The sequence below is a fragment of the Vigna unguiculata genome, chromosome 9, assembly GCF_037176805.1.
Source record: "Vigna unguiculata cultivar grain cowpea cultivar isolate G323 ecotype 2 chromosome 9, ASM3717680v1, whole genome shotgun sequence".
NCBI classification, from domain to species: Eukaryota; Viridiplantae; Streptophyta; class Magnoliopsida; order Fabales; family Fabaceae; genus Vigna; species Vigna unguiculata.
Window position 1 is genome coordinate 44,062,996 of NC_140800.1, and position 20,478 is coordinate 44,083,473.

General features: G+C 32.4%; 2 protein-coding genes and 1 pseudogene across 8 annotated transcripts; all 3 read left to right on the forward strand.

Annotated features, from left to right (window-relative positions):
* Positions 1 to 380: 380 nt before the first annotated feature.
* On the forward strand, positions 381 to 4,479 carry LOC114196172 (uncharacterized). 7 transcript variants are annotated; one of them, XM_085666169.1, is made up of 11 exons: positions 381 to 694; positions 1,196 to 1,291; positions 1,386 to 1,502; positions 2,137 to 2,392; positions 2,490 to 2,644; positions 2,744 to 3,105; positions 3,200 to 3,299; positions 3,426 to 3,485; positions 3,596 to 3,679; positions 3,777 to 3,896; positions 4,043 to 4,183. In XM_085666169.1, exons 1-11 carry the CDS (start codon positions 629 to 631, stop codon positions 4,073 to 4,075), a joined length of 1,449 nt encoding a protein of 482 aa, XP_085522295.1. In that variant the 5' UTR covers positions 381 to 628; the 3' UTR covers positions 4,076 to 4,183. The 7 variants fall into 7 exon arrangements, with proteins under 7 accessions (XP_085522295.1, XP_085522296.1, XP_027942526.1 ...); XM_085666170.1 differs by having other exon boundaries at positions 387 to 694; positions 3,792 to 3,896; XM_028086725.2 differs by having other exon boundaries at positions 391 to 694; positions 4,072 to 4,479.
* A 3,672-nt stretch (positions 4,480 to 8,151) lies between these two features.
* On the forward strand, positions 8,152 to 9,225 carry LOC114162558 (MIZU-KUSSEI-like protein (Protein of unknown function, DUF617)). Its single transcript, XM_028046484.2, has one exon. The coding sequence runs from the start codon at positions 8,293 to 8,295 to the stop codon at positions 8,986 to 8,988; it is 696 nt and encodes a 231-aa protein (XP_027902285.1). The 5' UTR covers positions 8,152 to 8,292; the 3' UTR covers positions 8,989 to 9,225.
* Positions 9,226 to 17,739: 8,514 nt separating this feature from the next.
* LOC114162630 (transcription factor MYB77 pseudogene) lies at positions 17,740 to 18,572 on the forward strand (annotated as a pseudogene).
* Positions 18,573 to 20,478: the final 1,906 nt, after the last annotated feature.

Genomic DNA, 20,478 nt, shown 5'->3' on the forward strand with positions numbered 1-20,478 from the left:
GCAAGAACTTAAATGGAAAGCGCACTGTGTTTCATCATGGCATGCGCCTTAGCCCCTTTCATTTTAGGGTTTATTTTGTCTTTAAGAAGAAGAGGAGAATCATTTTTTTAAAACTTAATTACAATATAAATAAATAATATATTCCTTAAAAAAGAACTCTACTATCATTTATTACTCACGTCATGATTTTTATATTAATTATTCATGATTTATCAAAGTCTAAGCTTCTTTTATATTGATAATTATTGTATATTTAAGAAAACGCTTATTTATTCCTAAAAACTGAAAAATAAAATATATCAAGAAGTTTTGTTTTGTTCTGTTTTTTTTTTTAATTTAATTTTTTTTTTTAGTCTTGAGCATGTGCCTTGGTTAACAGAAGCGTCTTTAAGTACCGTTTTCATGATCTGAAGCGGTTAAAGCCTTAAAGCCTAGTAGTGGTGGTGGTGGAATTTTACCGTCCCACTCTCATTGTCTTCTTCTGTTGAGCTTCACCGAACCATCTTTGTTTCTTTCTGCTCATCTTCTTCTTCACCACTTCGATCACCGTTTAACTCAACTTGATGGATAGAGCTCAGAGGTGAACATATATGCATGCAGGTGCAGACTTATAGAAGAATTTGAAAAGATGAACACCAGCATCAGGGCCAAGCTGCAGCATAAGAAACCTCCCATCACGGTGTCACATGAAAGGGTAATTAAATTTGCTCTAAAGTTCCACCTCAAAACCCGGTTCATTTTATGTCCTCTGTATATTTTTGAAAAACGGTTGCTACAGTACATCAAATTCATTTATTAGTATTATTGCTATTCTATTCAATTATGATTATCATTATTGTTATTATTATTAGTAGTATTAATTATGATTATGATAGCGTAACAGTTCTTATCCAAAACTATGGCTTCAGTTTTAACAATCAATGATCCCAGAAATTCTGAAAAGTCGGCATTTTTTTTATTGACAAAGTAACGCAAATGGGAGGGGATGAATTGAGGAAAAGAAAAGATACCCTTAGTTTTCATTATTCGTGATCGAATTGGGTTCTATAAACCTCAAGGTTTCAAACCTTTTTTTTTTCTTTTTTTTTGCTTTTTACTTGTGAATCTGGCACACTGAGAATACGCGCACTTTCAATTCAAACTGTGATCCTAGTTGCTTACTTAAATTCTAACCTCTGAAACCTTGAATGAAAAGGCAGAGATGCGGGAAAGCTCGCGAGGGAGAGCGAATAGTTCAGTTAAGGGTGGAAAAACATCGAGCAAAGACAGAAAACTGGCTTTACAGCAAGATGTAATGGCATAGTTTCTTCTGGAATTTGTTATATGGGTTTCATTTTCTTGCTTCTAATTGCCAACTGAGATGGATTCTCCAACTTATTTTTCAGGTTGACAGGTTGAAGAAAAAGCTTAGACGTGAGGAGAACATACACAGAGCATTGGAGAGAGCTTTCAACAGACCTTTGGGAGCTCTGCCTCGTCTTCCTCCGTATCTGCCTCCCTACGTTAGTAATCTCTCTTCCTTCTCATTGTCAGTTTTTTTCTTCATAAACAATTTATTTCTATGCACTGTGATTGTAATTTTACTGTAACCAATAAAAATCACGGCTTATGTGATTTTAAAGTCATTATTGCAAAACCTTAGAATTAATTATTTATTTGGTTGTATAGTTATATAAATTTTACATTTTAGTCTTTGTACTTAAAAACTATCCATTTATCTCTTATATATATGCCATATTTAATCTCATTTAATTCCTATGAACTTAGATGATAGAGACTAATACAGATTCAAAGTTATAAATACATATATTAAAATGGATTGTTCTAAATATAAGGATTGAAATATAGTCTATATAACTATAGAATGGAATAATTGTTCAAACTTACCAATATGCTTTATTTGGTTTTGGTTAACAGTGTAAATTGTAAAGTAGATGGACTATTTTCTCTTTTATTAACCAGTACTAATTTCTAATGAAATAAATCATTTAAACTTAAAATCACAAGTTAGAAACTGACAAGAGGTTAAAAGCGAAATTAACTCATTTGAACTAAATTTTGAAGTGTTATAAGAAGAGGTTATCGTGTTCAAGAAACATGACCATTTGGCTGTTGGATTTAATCTGAAATTTCTAGACACTAGGACTTCTTGCTGAGGTGGCAGTACTGGAAGAAGAAATTGTTAGGCTTGAAGAACAGGTTGTGCATTTCAGGCAGGACTTGTACCAGGAAGCTGTGTACATGTCATCCTCTAGGATGAAACTTGAGCAATCAGCTGGTGTGAGCAATGTAAGTCCGCATAGTAGTCCCAAACAGGTTAAAGAGGAGTCCCTTTCCCAGACACTGGATAATGCTGCAAGATCTGAAACCAGGCCTACAGCAACACTTCCAAGTGAGTAACTGACCATTTTGTGTCACCAATTGAGGTTAAGTTGTTTCATTATTGAGAATGCGTTTCATTAACTTCATTCTCTTGTTTGTCTCTCCAGAAGATAGACATGGAAAAGAGAACCAAACATGTACTAATTCTTCCAAGAGTAGCAAGCAGTCCATATGCAAAGGCCAGACTACAAAATCGCCATTTAAGAAACTCCCTGTCGACAATAAATCACCACAGAAACGTTGGGATCCTCTAAAAAAGCAGGTGTGTCGTGTGTTAAGAGTTTTAAGTTCTCTGATAGGAGTACTAGTGAAAAAACGTGAGTTTTTGAAGTCAATAAATGTGAGCTTTCCAATTATGCAGCAAGAACTAAGGATGAAAGACCAGCCAATTGCAGAAATGAGAAACCATAGTCTACATGACAAACCAAAAGGGGGGGAAAGTCCAAATATAATCTCTGAAAATATTCTGAAGTGTTTATCAAGCATTCTCTTGAGAATGAGTACTGTGAAGAATTTGGATTCTGCAGGTAATGTACCACACTCCTGGACTCCAAAATCTAGTAAAAACTGCGTTGAAGGAAGCGAGTTTTGGGATCCTTATGGTATCTGCTTGGAATTCGGAAAGAGGGAAATTGGTCCATACAAGCAATTATGTGCAATTGAAGCCAAATCATTCGATCCAAAACGAACTGCAAAATCTTTGTTTTTACTGCACCGGTTGAAGTATGTTATTCTTTACAAATTATTATTTTTTTCCTCGATACTATCAATTGTGTCATTTAGATGTTATAATACTCTAAATTTGGAAAATTTGCAGACTTCTTCTGAGAAAACTAGCCTGTGTCAACATTGACAATCTCAACCACCAGGAGAAGCTTGCATTCTGGATCAACATCTATAACTCATGTATGATGAATGTAAGTCAACCATGCTATCAGAACAAGTAGTGTCATCTGAAATGGCCTTTGTTGACAGAACCTTTTCTTTAACCAAACAAGTTTTTAAAGTGGGTAATAGCTTATTTAAGTTCTGCTTTGCTTCAGGCATACATAGAAAATGGCATACCAGAGAGTCCTGAAATGGTGGTTGCGCTGATGCAGAAGGTATGAAAGTTTGTCTTGTGGCTTGGATCGCAATGCATTTCGTTTGTTCCCTGAGTTGATGTAGTAGCATTGGTAGGTTCAAGAATTTATACTGTTTTCTTGTTACTCAGGCCACAATAAATGTGGGTGGACACTTGCTAAGTGCAACGACAATAGAACATGGCATTTTAAGACTTCCTTATCACTACAAATTTGTAAGCATGTTCATTTTAATTATTATTCAGAGTTCTTTTCATTTCAAGTCTAGCTTTTCTTGGGTGGGAATTTTAGAAATTGCGAAGCTTATTACAGCCAAATCCTAAACAGACAACATTATCAAAGGGAGGGAAAAATCATGAAACTTATGGACTAGAATTGTCAGAGCCCCTGGTGACATTTGCTCTATCCTGTGGAACTTGGTCCTCTCCTGCTGTAAGTTGATACCTACTTTACATTGAATATTTCTCATCTACTATAAGCAGTGCATAATGATAAACCCGTTACTCTTGTTAATGTACTTGATTTTAAACTTCTGCTTTTATTGCACTCAATAAATTCAATAATTTCGTGATTTGCAGTGTCTTGTTGCTGATTTTCTCAATTGCAGGTGAGAATTTACACAGCATCTCAGGTTGAGAACGAACTTGAAATGGCCAAAAAGGAATACTTACAGGCTGCAGTTGGAATTTCGACATCAAAGTTCCTTATCCCGAAGTTGCTGGATTGGTATTTACTGGACTTTGCAAAAGACTTGGAATCATTGCTGGATTGGATTTGCCTCCAATTACCAAGTGATGTGGGGAAAGAAGCCATTAAGCTCATTGAGGAAAGAAAAACCGAGCCCCTCTCACAATTTGTACAGATTATGACACATGAGTTCAATTTTAGATACTTGTTGTGTACATAGTTTTGCTTCTGTTTTCTGTAAGGTTTTATTGGTTCTGTGGATACAATTAGTGAACAGCTCTAGATCATACATGTGAGAATAATGTAAATGCCATTTGTTATTTTCTCACTTCGAAAGATTTCCTTAAATGCCTTCTTATTATGTTAGTTTCAAGATAAGTCTCTAAATAATAAAATAAAATAAAATGTTTTTGATAAAGATATAATTTAGACCAACCATATAATGATTACATTGTATTTTAATAGTAATATGTAGACATTTATTTGAAATAAAAGAAAACGTGGAAGTTAAAAACGAGAGCTAGATTGCTCCATAATTTCAAAATGAATTGCAAATATTGGGTAGTTCAGCCCAAAGGTAAGTGGGCTGACATGTATGATATGCAAAAAAATATTATAAAAAGGGGGTGCAGGAAGAAATGGTCAAATCAAAGTCTTTACAAGGCCTCATTTAAATTGTGAATTGGACTAGTGAAAGCCCAAATCAATCAGGCCGACAACAACGTCAGAAAAAACAATTGAGTTTGAACTATAAGTTAACTATATCAATTCTACAAGGAAGGGTCACTGGAGGGGTGTCTTAAGGCAAATTACATCCTTCAATTTTCGAAGAAATGTAAATTAATTATTATTTAATTTAAATTCACTGTATATATATATATATATATATATATATATATTTTTTTTTTGTGAAATGATATTTAACATTTAATAGTAATATATCTCTTGGAGGTGGTAAGCCATTATAACGTAGTTTTACTCTATACGATTCTCATTCTCATTCTTAATTTTCTTCTTTCTTAATCTAACTATTACTATTAATGTTATGACTGTAATGTTTTATTTAAATAATATAAAAATAAAATAAAAGAGAGTGAAAAAGAAAAAAATAATTACAGTAAAAAATAATGTTAAAAACTAGAATAATTAAACTCCATATATATATATTTTATAGTAATATAACTATGTTCCATCTTGATCTATAAGTGACACACAAACGTGGCTTTCCTTTATGTTACTCACCTTTTCTATAAAATAATGTTCATAATTTGTTAAAAGATAAGTTGCTTTTAAGGAACCATTTATTTGAAATGAGTTCCAAAGAAAGCAATTAAAAATATAAAGACAATTGGTCTATTCTCATACTATAATTAAAGTTTAAATTTGGAGAGTGATGCTTTCCGTCTCGAGTCTCTACACTCTCAATTAAATATTATCAATATTCTTTCTTTTGTACTTTTGATGTGTGCAATTCTTCTTCTATGCCACAGTTTGTCAGAAAACAATTACTTCAACTGTCTAAAACTACCAATTTTATCATTATTTGTGTATTTAATCCTTTTTTATCATTTTAGCTTTTTCATTATTTCTCTTTTTATTTCATATATAAACTTTTAATAATTTTTAGAAGAAATTATCAATACTTACAAACAACCTTGTATCGTTATTACTTAAGCATAATTTATATATTTAATATAAATTTCTATTAAGTTATATTTATTTATTAAAAATAAAGCTTAATTATTATACGATTATGTAAAGAGATTTTATGATCTCAACCAATAAATATGTTAAGGATGACTCTTTTCGAGGTAGATATGATAAAAAATCAATCAAATCACCATACGTGATAATTTATAATCAATCAGCATAAAATTATTGGAACCATCATTGCATATACTATTTTCTTTTAGAAAATATCTATTACATAAAATCAAATATTTACCATGTATTATACGTATATTATAATTCCATAATTTTAAAATTAAATTTGTTATCGAACTAGCTAAGACACGTGTCCAAGGTTAATAATTTAAAAAAAATATAATATCATAATTTTATGATACTAAAAACTAAAATAAAATATAAATTTATATTTAATAATAATTAATAGATATAGAATAAAAAGAAAATCAACAACATTTTAGGTTGGTATTTATTTAGTTTTAAAATATTAAAATTGGAATTTGACAATCGTGCTAAAACCCTAATTTACATTTGAGGAAGATTTTCTAATAGTTTGTAAGAGAAATCTTCATTTGTGGACGAAATGATATTCAGTTTTTCCGGTTTATTCAAATAGAAACGCATTCGCGATAAGTACAAATGATGAATTATATGATTTCCTAAAGCGTCGTTGATTGGGAATGAATTATATAACTCGTGCTTACTTTGGTGCACTATTCTCAGTGTCGTTGAAATTTGAACCCTTTTACATTTTTGTACTTCAATATTTTGCATTGAAAGGAAAGTTTAATTTGGATCTTGATGAAACTGTGCCCGATACGTGATTGTGACTGGTTTTTTGGCAAGCTGTTACAGTCAAATCTGAGATGCAGCATTTCCCACCAAAGCTTCTCGCTTTCTCCAGAAAGTGTATTTTCTGGTAAAATGTTAGTGTTATGTGTCTACCTTCCCCCAATGATAAAAACAGGCAATTCAATCTCAGATAATACAAACCAGATACTAAAAAATTAAAAAAAGAAAAAAAGAAAGTTGTGTACAATCATGAATCCCATCAACACCCCAATAATTGAAAGGCAATCGAGGGTTGGAGTGTGATTTGAGAATAATTAATGTCAAAGTTTTGGCCTAACTGGATGTTTCACTTGGAAAGAAAAACGAAGGGAAGTGCAAGGCAGAGAATAAACATCGCGTTGTTTGGTCCAAGTAAGGACATAGTTACAACAATGTGGCTGGTAATCAGTCACTGCTCTGAAACAGTTTACAACAAAAATTTGCAGTGTTGTAGGTCCATTCAATCAATTCCATGTCATAGCTGGCTTCAATTCTTTCTTGGACACATTCGAAATCCACTTGATACACACCCTTCTCAATCCTGATTAGATATGTGAACTTAATAAACATTTTTATTTATTTATTTATGAGAGTGGAATGCAATGAAACAGAAGCACATGAGGGGCAGAAAAATTAGGAATGCCGAAATCACGAAGCAATGCGCCATACGTAAAAGGAACTTTAATGCATACTTTGTCAACCTCTCATGGTACCAGCCTGATACCGACGTTGCTTCTTCTTTTTTCATTACTCTCGTGGAAGGTCCCATTTTGTTCATTTTTAACATTAACATTAATGTTTTTTATGCGCCACTTTCTTCTCCCATCTTGCTCTTTACCCGATTTGTGTCCTATCCTCTCTCTTTCCCCTTTTTGATATCATGCCATGCACACTACACATGAAGCTAGAGTTTCTGGTATTACATTGAACCAAAACGTAAGAATACATTCAGTGATCCCGGACCATGTGTGTGCAAAAAGCACGAGCGTGGGATGGAAAATAATAGGAATTCATAAAGGCATGAAAGGAAAGAAAAGAAGAAAAGAGTGGTTTTGGTACAACCGGGCCTGTTGATAATTTCTACTGCCTAAAACGCCTTTGTCGAATATGACCTATGGTCTGACACATTAAAATAAAAAAAAGGGTGGAAGGAAAGAGAGAGTCACTAAGAAGCAAAAGCAAATTTTCATGTACGCACAGCAAAATTGTTAGGGAAAGGACGCTCTTCATCTCAATAATTACTACTCAAAGCTTTCAGAAAGCAAAAAAGGCAATTGACGTTGATACTCCAAGTAATGATCAGAGAGGCACATGCCACTCCAACATTACCACAACACAACCCTCTTTTCTTTTCTTTTTTTTTCTTTTTTTCTCAAGTCTTTCGTGGTCCACCCTGCCCTTATCTTATCACCTTCAACCCCCTATCAATTCACAAACTTGGTCACATCAACCTTTAATCTCACTCGGTTTTTCCCTCACTCAAGCAAGTCTAAAGTAACCTCCTCACTTGCCACTATAAAGATTCCATGACCTAACCCTCTTTAACACCTTATTAGCACTTAACTCACCTTCACCCTTTTCTTCTCTATATCATATTTAGTGTGGTAGATAATAGCATGCTATAATGCCATCGGTGCATTCTAGCCCGTGTTACCCGATGGAAAACCCGGCTTTGGCATCTTTACTCCGTCACACGACGGGGGAGAGTAAGCGTAGCAGCAAATTCTCCGGCGGAGGAGGGCTTTTGAAAATGTTCAAGTTGTTTCCCATGTTGACTTCCGGATGCAAAATGGTGGCTCTCCTCGGAAGACCTCGGAAAATGCTAAAGGACAGTGCGACAACCGGCACCATCTTCGGTTACCGGAAGGGGAGGGTGAGTCTGGCCATACAAGAGGACACGCGTCAGATGCCCATTTTTCTGATCGAGCTTCCCATGCTGGCCAGTGCTCTGAACAAGGAAATGGCGTCCGACATCATGAGGATTGCGTTGGAGAGCGAGACGAAGAGCAGCAAGAAGAAGCTGATGGAAGAGTTCGTGTGGGCGGTGTATTGCAATGGCAGAAAGGTGGGGTACTCCATCAGGCGGAAACAGATGAGCGACGATGAGCTCCACGTGATGCAGCATTTGAGAGGGGTCTCCATGGGAGCAGGGGTGCTCCCCACCGCATCGGATCATAAAGATTGCGACGGTGAAATGACGTACATGAGAGCAAGGTTTGAGAGGGTGGTTGGGTCTAAGGATTCAGAGGCTTTGTACATGATAAACCCAGATGGGGCTCAAGGCCCCGAGTTGAGTATCTTCTTTGTTAGACCTCATTAGATTTCATCATTTCCGTATATACACCATCATCATCACCATCATATATTTATCTATCATTGTTACTCTAAGTTACCCTGTAAGCTCCATCTTTTTCAAATCATTCAACAACATAACATGCCTTCTTCTTTTTCTCATCATTCTCAACCTATACTCGCCTAGCTTTAGCTTCCATTCCCCAGAAACTTTAAACCACAGATTTGGAATTATTTATATTTCTGATCAACTTTTTTTTCTTAATATGTTCCGAGTTATCTCTACACTTTCTTCTGTGAATGTCTCTCTAATCATCCCCTTTGTCCATTAGTATATTAGAAAAGCTTCGAAGGATTTGGGCGGCCAAAAAAAGTCTGTACTGGGGAGAAAAAACTAGGTCGCTTTTTGGCTGGGACCAAATAAGAAAGTTACTTTCTGCTAAACATTTTCAGAGAAAAATAATGCATGCCCCGCCACCACAAGAATAACATACCAAGTAATAAATATACACGTGCAGTTATTTTTTAACATTTTTACTTTTGGTCACTTTTAACGATTTGTCTCTTATTCGATAAAGCTATCCACTAATGAATATAGTAATAAATATGGTATTATTACAGTTGTGTGTTCATATGGTTGCAGAGAATCTAAGAGAAGTTGCACCAATTATTTATTCAATATTATTTTTTTGCCAAGCACATGAGCTATAAAAAGCAAATCACTTTACCTAATAGATTTCTTTTTATATTTTGTATTTTATTCTCTTTACAGATTATAACTGATATGTTATCTTTGTTTCTGCGTTGTAAATATTCGTCTGTTTTAATCTTGCGATTATTTCTTCCAAATTGTTAAAACATTTTATATATCGAAACTAAAAAAAATTACGTTAAATATGTGTTAAAAAGGTTTCTTTAATAATATAGATTTTATAAGATTTGTAGGTCATGACTGACAGTTGCTAACTTAGATATTTGTCAGCAGCATGTCCTTTTCCCCGCTTATACTTAGAGGCCAAACAAATATATATAATTAAAGACCTTTAATCTTACTTTATTATCTTAACTTTTTGTTTAATTTTAAAAAATTGCTTTAATTTGATGTTTTTGCTAAGCTGCATTATGTCAATTATTATCTACTTCTGCTATCATTGAAACTAATACCTTATATATTAAATTGTAATAAAAAAAAGATAGAAGTCAAGATGAAACATAAATTAAAGTTAAATAATATTGATCAAAAAATTATTTTGCGCTTTCATAATAATTTTTAAAATGTTCAGTAGTATGTTTTCCTAAATTGTTCTTTTTTCATTTATTGAACCATGGTGTATGTACCCTAGGTTTAGATTATTCCAACACAATTTGAGTACTGCCACATGAAAACATAGGTCACATCTAAAGTTTCAATCGCATTTTGTTTAGATTGGTAGAATTATCCTAGTTTTGTGTTATTAGGGTGATACTTGCGATTTAAGATAGGAAGTGTGTTTTGAGAATTGTTGGAAAAAATAGAAAAGAAATTGATATATATAGAATTAATGAATGATGTCATTATCTTACAACTCAACAAGAGTGATTATTGATGGGGACAGAGGTAGGTTTGAGGTATTTGATGTTTACTCTGAATCCAACAATCACACAGTATTCACAAAATAGAGGCTGAGTTTGTTTAGATGGATGAAGAGTAATATATATATATATATATATATATATATATATATATATGTATATGTCTTTTGTCTATTTCATGCCTCATCATACTTGAACTCTGTTTCTGCTTTTGCTTTAAGTTTCATAGAAATTTCCTTTAATTATATTAAACTTATTTGAACTTAACAAATTTCTGGAAAAATAAATCTTCAGAAAAATGTGAATAATTAATACGCGTATAGTACGAGTCCATTATTTATTGTATTTTTTTTATTTTTTTATGTGCTATCATAATTAATTTTGACTCTCCTCCATATTAATTAAAATAAAAATAAGAGCATAATTCAAAAACAAAATCTTGAAATTTTAAAAATGATAAATGTAAAGAAACAATGTTTTTATTTAAAATTGATAATTTATAAAGCAGCGTAAGGAATGGCATTTTAAAAAAAATATATTAATAAAATATTATCTTCATTTTTTAATATCATTTAAGGTGATATTGAAATAATCGAGAAAAAAAAAATACCATTTTTTTATATTTAATCAAACAGTTGTACTGTTTTCAATTGTGCCCATCTTCTCTCTATCTAACATGATAAACAAAAATGCATTTGTAATTGTTTAATGTAAGGACTAAGGGTATAATAGAAAAAAAAAAAAAAGCAAATACATTATTGAAATTCTAAAAGACAAATAAAAAAATTATATGATTGTGGAAGACTTGGGTTGTGTTTAGAAAACCATTAAAACTTCATTTTCAATGGACAGATTACTCTGTCAACACTTTTTAATGCGTATCGCGTTGGATTAGAGTTAGATTGCACATAACTCCAACATAAACACACCCACCTCACAAATTCCGTTTAAAATTGTTAGCTAAAATATTTCAAGTATCATTGCGTATTTAAAGTCAATTCACTAAAAATATAATTGTATATTTTTTTGTCTATTTAATGAGAAAGAATTTAAAAAATATGAAAATGAGTTAAGTAAATTATTCATGTTAAAAAATATATAAATAGTTCTAAAATTTAATACTTTATTGCATTTGTAATAATTGTACGGATTTTGATTTTTTTCTGGAATTTTTTACTATTTTTACACTGTGTCTTTATAATATACTGATTACATAAGGTTTTTAAAATATATTAAAAACATATTTAAAATATTAAGACAATATACTTTTTAATATTCATAAGAGAAAACAAAAAATAAAAATAACGGTAGAAAGAATCTAGACTCTAATTTTATTAACGTGAACGTTATATACAATATAAATTATAAGATTCTTTCTATTAATGAACTATGTTGTGAAAACTAATTCTTTCACTGTATTTGAATCGATTAATATCATATTTTCTTTCATTTTCTCTTCACGTGGTGAGATTAATTCACAAGAAATATCTCTAACCTTAGTGCTGCTGTTCATAATTTCAAAGTGATACCTAACATAACTTAGGTATACCAAAAATATGTTGATTGTTGGGTGCATTACATTATTAAAGACGACGTTAAATTTTGAATTTCGAAACAAATGTAGTTATTAAGAAGACTTCTTAGTATAAAAGGTCCATATCCGTATGAATACTCTGGTAACACAATCTTGAATATAATGACAATAATTTAAACATGAGACAGATGAAATTTCATTTTCGTTTTCTTTACATTTCCCATGAAAAACAGGAGTAAGATTACACCAAGATTAACAATGAGAAAAATGTTACTTTAACAATTTAATTTCAGCTTTGGGGTAAATACAATAGGAGGGATTTCATGCATACAGATAAATCATAGTCATTTTGAAAGCCGAAAGCAAAAAAAAGGCCATAGGCATGCTTCGGAAATTTTGAGATTGCATTTGTTCCAATGAATGGGCCGAGACAACATTACACGGACAATATTTAAAGCCCATATTACCAGGGCCGAAACTTAACAGGTCTGAAATTGGGTCCAAACGAGCCTTGTTATTCTTCACAACATAACATTTATCTTTTACTCCAAAAGGAGAAAAAGTTTGGATAAAGAATTGGTAAGATTGGATCAAAGTCGCGTTAAGTCTAGTTAGTTAAACACAACTTGTATTTAGCACATTCAACATATTTAATAAAAAAAGCTGTCAATAGTTTTATATAAAAGCATTATTTACATGAATCTCACTAACATGAGTATATTTTTTACTTGAAAGTTGTTTCAACGAGTTATGACATAAAAGTTTATATAAGTTATTATCGAACTTAATTCTTAAACAACGACAAATTGAAGTAATTTAGATATTCTTTTCAAATTTTTTCACACAAAAAATATCACAATATTTATGAGTCAAAGAAAGCGAACGCGCGAAGATTCAAGACTTAGCCGAGCGTTAGCGAAGCTAGATTCTCATAACGAGGCGCTTCGAGTTAGCGAAGCGCTGTAGAAATAGCTTAGTAGCCACATTAGTAGCGTTTGGGATGATTTTAGGCGCGGCGTATTCCCTTTGGGTGTATAATCGTGTGGTTTCTGAAAATTTAAAAGCCGATTTCAAATTAAAAATTATTTCTGACTAATCTCATTTGGTAATCCGTTAACGCATATTTTTAAGATAAAATATAACATAATCAAGAAAAACTTCAAAAATAATCTTACACTGATTTATAATATTATTATTAACAATAATAATAATAATGATCATAATAAAAAATAATAATATGTTATAGGATTTATAATTAAGCTCGGAAAATATGAAGAATTGTTGATAATTTGTGATCAAGATTACATTATATTTCTGTAGGAAGGAGGGGAAGCATGACACCATTGTTTAATTGAAACTGAGAATGAAAGAAAGAAAAAATATATATATATATATATATATATATATATATATATATATATATATATATATATATATATATATATATATATATATATATATATATATATATATATATATATATATATATATATATATATATATATATTTGGTTAATTTTAGTCCTTGAACAATTATGATAAAGCTCAATCTCTCTAATGTCATGTCATTGTATTTAGTTTTTCCTATCCAATATCACCTTCAATTTCTCAATTTCAATTTAATGCAACAAACACGAATGGATATATATGGCGTATGAACACATGTTTTACGAGTTTTACACAGTACAAGTTATTTTCTTTGTAAAATTGTTAGAAACTATTTCATCAAAGTGAACTTGAAAATTAAAAACACAAAAAATACAATGTAAGCCATTTTAAACGCTCAATTATTGATTGATTTTCAATACTACTTTATGTTAAATACCTTACTCAACCTAACGCAACCTCAATATTAGTTTGGATGAATTATATTCATAATTTAAAAGTAAAAGAATAAATTGGGCAAAATGTTTATACCTAATATGTAATGAAAAAGTAGCACATAAATCCATTGGGAGCGTAAATATAATGTTAGAAAAATAATGAAAGTGGACCTACGAGAATAGAGAAGAGGACAATTGGTATTTGGATTAGCAGTTAGCACACGCGGAAGAAAGGAAGTGGGCCCGGTTCTACCGGCAAATGGGTTGGAAGGGGACACACCCGGGCCCATTTAAATCCGCATCAAACATTCATGCTCTAATTTCAGGTCCCACTTAGCAACTGCCTCTCTATCCGTTCATGTACCCTACCAAAAACTATTCTGCTTCCACCTCACCCGCCCCGCCCCGACCCGACCCGCATAAACGAATCATAAAAACACTAGTCAACACGATTCAAATTTCTAAACCTTAGTTTAAGATGAAAAAAAAAAAACCTCCTTTATATAAAAAAAAATGTTATTGACCTAATTATTCATTCTACATGCTTTTTTTTTTTTTACTTTTTACACCGTCATAAAATTTGCAAATTGTTTTTTTTTTTCTTTCGCTTTTCTGATCTTTCTTCCCAAGGTCAAACAAAACATAATTGACAACATGGGGAGAGAGATTTTTGTCCCGTCATAATCTTGGCTCTCCAAAACTGGACGGAAAAAACATGAGAAAAAAAGAAGACTTTCCGTAATCTAAAAATCTTGACTTTTCATTTTCACGTGTTTCTTCTTTTTTATTTTTGAGGTATTTACGTCATTTACACACATACATGTATAATTACGCATTAGAGCTTCTTCTTCTTTTTTCAACCTTCCCTACATAACAACTTAAAAATATATGTTATTTATTCCTTTATTACGTCTTATTTGTGATTTGTATTCCTAAATGAAAGACAGGGTAAAGGAGAGTAGGAATATGCGTTTTTTTATTTAATTTTTTTTAATGTGGTCCTTGAGCAGTTATAATTGGAATGTAACGGAAGAGGAAGAAGTCGGTGCCTTAGAGTTTGGTGCCAGCTGTTTTTATCAACTGCCCAACTGCTTCCCTTGTTTAGGATGACAACACTCTAAAACCAATTTATTTTTGCCACGTGGGCGGCTACTGTCTCATCATTCCTCTCCTTCCTCCAAAAATAACTCTACTTTCAAGCACTTGCTTTTCTCAATTTCTCTTTTTTCCTTTTATTTATTCACCGAACACCTTCTCCCACCTTTTTTAATATAAGCTTTATATTTTTCTATAGTCTGTCTACTTACAAAAATAACTTCAAGTTTATTAAAAACATTTGTCACATCAAATGTACAAACTCGCTACTTTTTTTTTAATGATTTGTTGAAAACGTCATGCAATAATTAGGTAGTATATCTATTTAAAACAATTTAAAACACACACAGACAAAAAAAAAGTTAGAATTAATGCTGCATTTTTTTATTTTAAAATTTGCTTCGTCCATCTTCTTTGTTTTTGCACTTAAAAATGTTAACTAAGCTACATTTTTATGTTTAGATAACTTACACGTCAACGGGGAGACCGTTAACGAAATGAAATAAAATAAGATAAATACCAACTATGTTTAAAAGTAGTAATCTTGATATAGGAACTTACCAACAAAAGTTTAAAAGTAACGATAAATACAAATATGAAACGATGCTTACATAATATTTTTTTTTTTGTTTTACTTTATTTCGAGTAATAATAATATAATACACTTTGAATTTACATTTTGTACTTATAATATAATAGTGTATCTTTTTTATTTAGTGACTGTATATAAAGGACGAAATTAGAAACATGTTATAATTTGAACGTAAAAGAAGTAGTAGAATGCGATAAAAAGAAATGATGTAATGGCGAAAGAGAATGTCACGTGAATATGAAGGTCTGGCGCGTCGTGTAGTCATAGGACAACAAATTAAGGTTGTGGTATTGAGAATTCCGTTAAATATTAAGTAAGTAGTTCACATTGAAGGTAGGATTGAGATGAGAATAAATAAGACATAAACATAAATCTGGAGTGAATGATCGAGAAAATTGAGAAAAGTGTGTGGTGCAACTGGATTAACTGTGAGAGTAAGTAACTGGGTGGGTTGATAGAAGGTGTGGAAAAGGTGGGGTCAGAGGCGAAAAAGTCAAAGGGATTGAATTTGAATCACGTGAGATTCTTACAGGCTGGAGTGGGGCCTTCCTACGTGGAGGAAGTTGAAGTGTTTTATTTTATATGATTTTGGTTAAAAATATGAGAACCAAGATTTTATTATATACACGGTCACTCATTGGTGCACACCACTTTGAGTCGTTTACTTGGTTGGTTATAGATAGAGATGAATTTTGTGTTTCACATTACAGCTGTATCTGTATGTCCCTCACCCAAACAAAAAATAGTCAAAAAAGGTTTCGGACCCCACTTCCTCTCTCCTTTTTAGTAATCTTTCTATTTTACTACTACCATTTCTTTACATTAAAAAAAAAACGTTTCTTGTGTGCTAAACAGCTCAACTTTTTCTGTCATCTCATGTTTTAAACGCACCCAATTAACAACTACTTCTATCCCTAAACCCCAATCAACAACCACTTCCACCCCTAAACCTAATATTCTATCACACTTCAATTTTTCAGTACGATAGTCACTTTTAAATCCAACCCTTTTTTTTTTTATCTTTTTATTTCCTAGCTCACTGTGTCTACCCCCTACTCAAACCCGCACTCGAGGGAGGGAACAAACAACACACATAAATGGAAATAAATAAATAAACTAATATTTTAACATTAATGCAATTAACTACTTTAATTTTGTTTATATTTTATATTTTCTTACTCTTATTATTTTATATCATACTGACTAATTAAAAAGGAAGAATTTTATGGTAGATTATATCAACAAATCTAGAAAATGTATCAGCAAAATTATAATTTTATGTGCCTGAATAAAAAATATTTTTGATTTCTGAAGTTGTGTCTTGGTAGCATTGGTCGGTCGTTTCTTCTTCCTAATTTATGTCCAAAGTATTTATATACTCTCTCCATCTCATTCAAGTTAATGCATCCCGGTAATCAACTTGAGATTTTCAAGATTATCTTTACACAGTTGATAAAACTAAACTTTAGAAAGTAAGAAGACATTATAATTTATAATTTTCTGAGCTAAAAAGCACATAACAAGAGATATTTTTGTAAAATAATAAGAAATAAAAGAGATAATGGGGATTGAATATCCTAAAAAAGAATTAGGTTGGAGTAGAAGATGTGATAAATTTGTTTAGAAAAGAAAGTAAAAGAAATGAAAATAGAAAAGTAAAAACATTTGAGTTGGTAAATGGAGAAGACATTTGTTTAGATTTTGGTTTGTGGTTTAAGAAAGAAGGCTAAAGATGAGAGAAAGAGTAGAGTGTCTCTGTACAGCTGTTTGATAATGAGTATTATGTATATAAATTTGGAGTGAATAAAAAATGATAGAATATGTTTGTTAATGTAACCTGAGGATGCCTAAATAGAGGCTAACTGTTATGAATAAGAAAGCGCCAAATGAGTAAGGAGAAGTTGACAGAATAATAAAAAAGGTGGAAGTAGTAATAAAGAAATGGAAAATGAAGGTGGTGAGGAAATTTCAAAGAGGAGAAAATGGTCAAAGAAAGAGTATAGATATGAAAACAAATCGCATCTCAAGAGTCATAGTAGTTAGACCCTCACACCCACCAACTATACAAAACCCCACTTTCCTGGAAGTACCCTTTCCCTCTACATTCTACATTCTACATCTTCCGTTGCTGCATGCACCTTTTCACTCTCTCACTATATAAACATAACCGACCCAACAACAACACCCCCTCATTTCTCCCTCTGCAACATGGAAGCTATCAACACAACCTCCTCCACCACCACCTCTTCTTCCTCCGACTCTTCCTCTTCCGACTCCAACCACAACAACCCCCACAGAATCAAAGGCCCGTGGAGCGCCGAGGAGGATCGGATCCTCACCCGCCTCGTCGACCGCTACGGACCCCGCAACTGGTCCCTCATCAGCCGCTACATTAAGGGTAGGTCTGGCAAGTCCTGCCGCCTGCGCTGGTGCAACCAGCTCAGCCCCACCGTCGAGCACCGCCCCTTCTCCCCCCAGGAGGACGAGACCATCATCGCCGCCCACGCCCAGTACGGAAACAGGTGGGCCACCATTGCCCGTTTGCTGCCGGGCCGAACCGATAACGCCGTTAAGAACCACTGGAACTCCACGCTCAAGCGCAGAGCCAAGGCTTTTCTTGACACTAATGTTAGTAAGGCCAACAACGAGGGAGCCACTTCTTCTACTCCCTCTCGCTCCTTCCAGGATGACCCGTTGACCGCGTTGACCCTCGCTCCCCCCGGTATCTCTGGCGCCCCCGTGGCCGAGGACACCGTGCTGGATCACCGGGTATCGCCGGAGAGTGCGCCGGCGGGGTTTTGGGATATGATGAGAGATGTGATCGCCAGGGAAGTGAGGGAATATGTGTCTTCCAATTTCTCTGATAACCCCAACTTTCATTAAATGAATCATAATTGTTTTTGTCTCTTTCTCTTTCGAGTATATTATTGAGCAATTTCATTTTACGGATCAGGGAATTAAATTTAAACCCTTCTGCCTTCTGGCTTCAGCTGTTAACTTAACACCAGTTTTCTCTTCCGCTTTAAAGTACTTTTTTTTAGTTGCATTTGTTTTTGGTAGAGGAACTGAAGAGGGAGGAATGAACTACAGAGTCCAAATAAAAACAAGAAAAAGTACATATGATAATATACATATATATATTAACGTTGTGTTAACGACATATCTTTTTTTGTGTTTGATAATTGATATACATTTAGTCTCATTCACACTGGTACACAGATGTTTTAGGGAATTCCACTTCACGGGGGAGATAACTCATAAATGATAAATGAAAGGCAAATGCGTGTATTATCCCAGAATAAAATATAAAAGGAGCAGAATCTGGATTTGTCGTTATCGATACACGCTTTCTATTTTCATAACTTGTAATTCTTCTTGTTCCTATTCGAATTAATGAAAAGGCTCGTCTTTTACTAACATTCTGAACGCAAGCTACTCATGGCATTGTGCTGCTGTCATTTACGAGTTTGTTACACACAATTCAAAATAGAAAAAATAGAAAATCGGGAGAATCAGATTATATATCCTACTTCCTATTTCCCCAAACCAAATATCCTACTTCCTATTTTTAGATACATACCTATAACTCACAATGCCATTTAATTCGTAACATATAAAGTAAATAAAAGTATTAAATATTTGAAATCAATACTTTAAACTCATCACTATCCTTATTAAGAAACTGATTCAAGTTTCAATGACTTAATCGCGATTGAAATACTATTCAATACGATTTCATAATTTTTTTTGGTTTGGGTACAAGTTTTTCTATTTCCGAATTTGATTTCGGTGATTTTGTTCGATCTTTATTCTATACATGTAAAATAAAGACAAACACACTTGATGCACCGAAAATAATAATAATAAAAAACAGATGTTAATGAACTAAGTACGTGACTTTTTCCACTGAATTTGCTCCCAAATTTTTATACGTCTTCATTTATGTTTTGTGTGCCGTTTCCATAATTTTATAGTTTTTCATAGATTTTAAGTTATAATGAACAGTGAGTTCTTGGCTTTTGAAAATAAAAAAAAGAAAACAAAATACTCAGATGAGTAATAAGCTTATGAATATTTTACTACCCCTTCACTTCATATTTGCGCATGATTTAACGTATTAAATTTGAAATAAAAATAATACTACACTTTTGGTCTTATTTAATTGTTGATTATAACATTTTTTTAATGAAAAACATTTTTCAACTGAATGTCCCAGATTTTCAAAATGCAGATATGTCAATAGGTAACAAATTTTTTTTTTTTTAATTATCAAAGTCACCTTTTTTGGGCGCCACCTGGCAGAGAGCCCAGGTAACCCTTTGTAAGAAAAAGATGCAATTTTGAAGATGAGTAAATGATAAAGACACACCAAAAGAAAAAGATGAAATTTTGAGATGAGTAAATGATAAACACAGACTAATGGTTCATTAGTAACCAATTTTAATGATTAAAAGTTGTTAGTTACTATAATTATTAATTTAAAGTCAAGTTTATAAAGTAAAAAAATTATTGGTTACTAAAACAGTTACTATTATGAATAAAAAATTATAATTGGTTACTGAATTGGTTTTTAAGATTAGATATCATAGTTTTGGCTACCAAAGAAAACTGGTTACTAAAATTTAGCTACCTAAGTTTTGGCTACCAAAATAACTTAGTTACTAAATTGCTCTCTAATTAATTAGTGACAAATTTAGTAACCAATTATAATTTTTTATTTATATTAGTGACTATTTTAGTAACTAATAAATTCTAATTTTGTAAATTGGTATCTAAATTGGTCACTATAGTGACTAACAACTTTTAGTCACTAAAATTGGTTACTAATAAAACATTTTCTTGTAGTGACATCAGAGAGAAAACGACAACTACATTACAATTTGAGTGTCGTTTTAATTAGGGA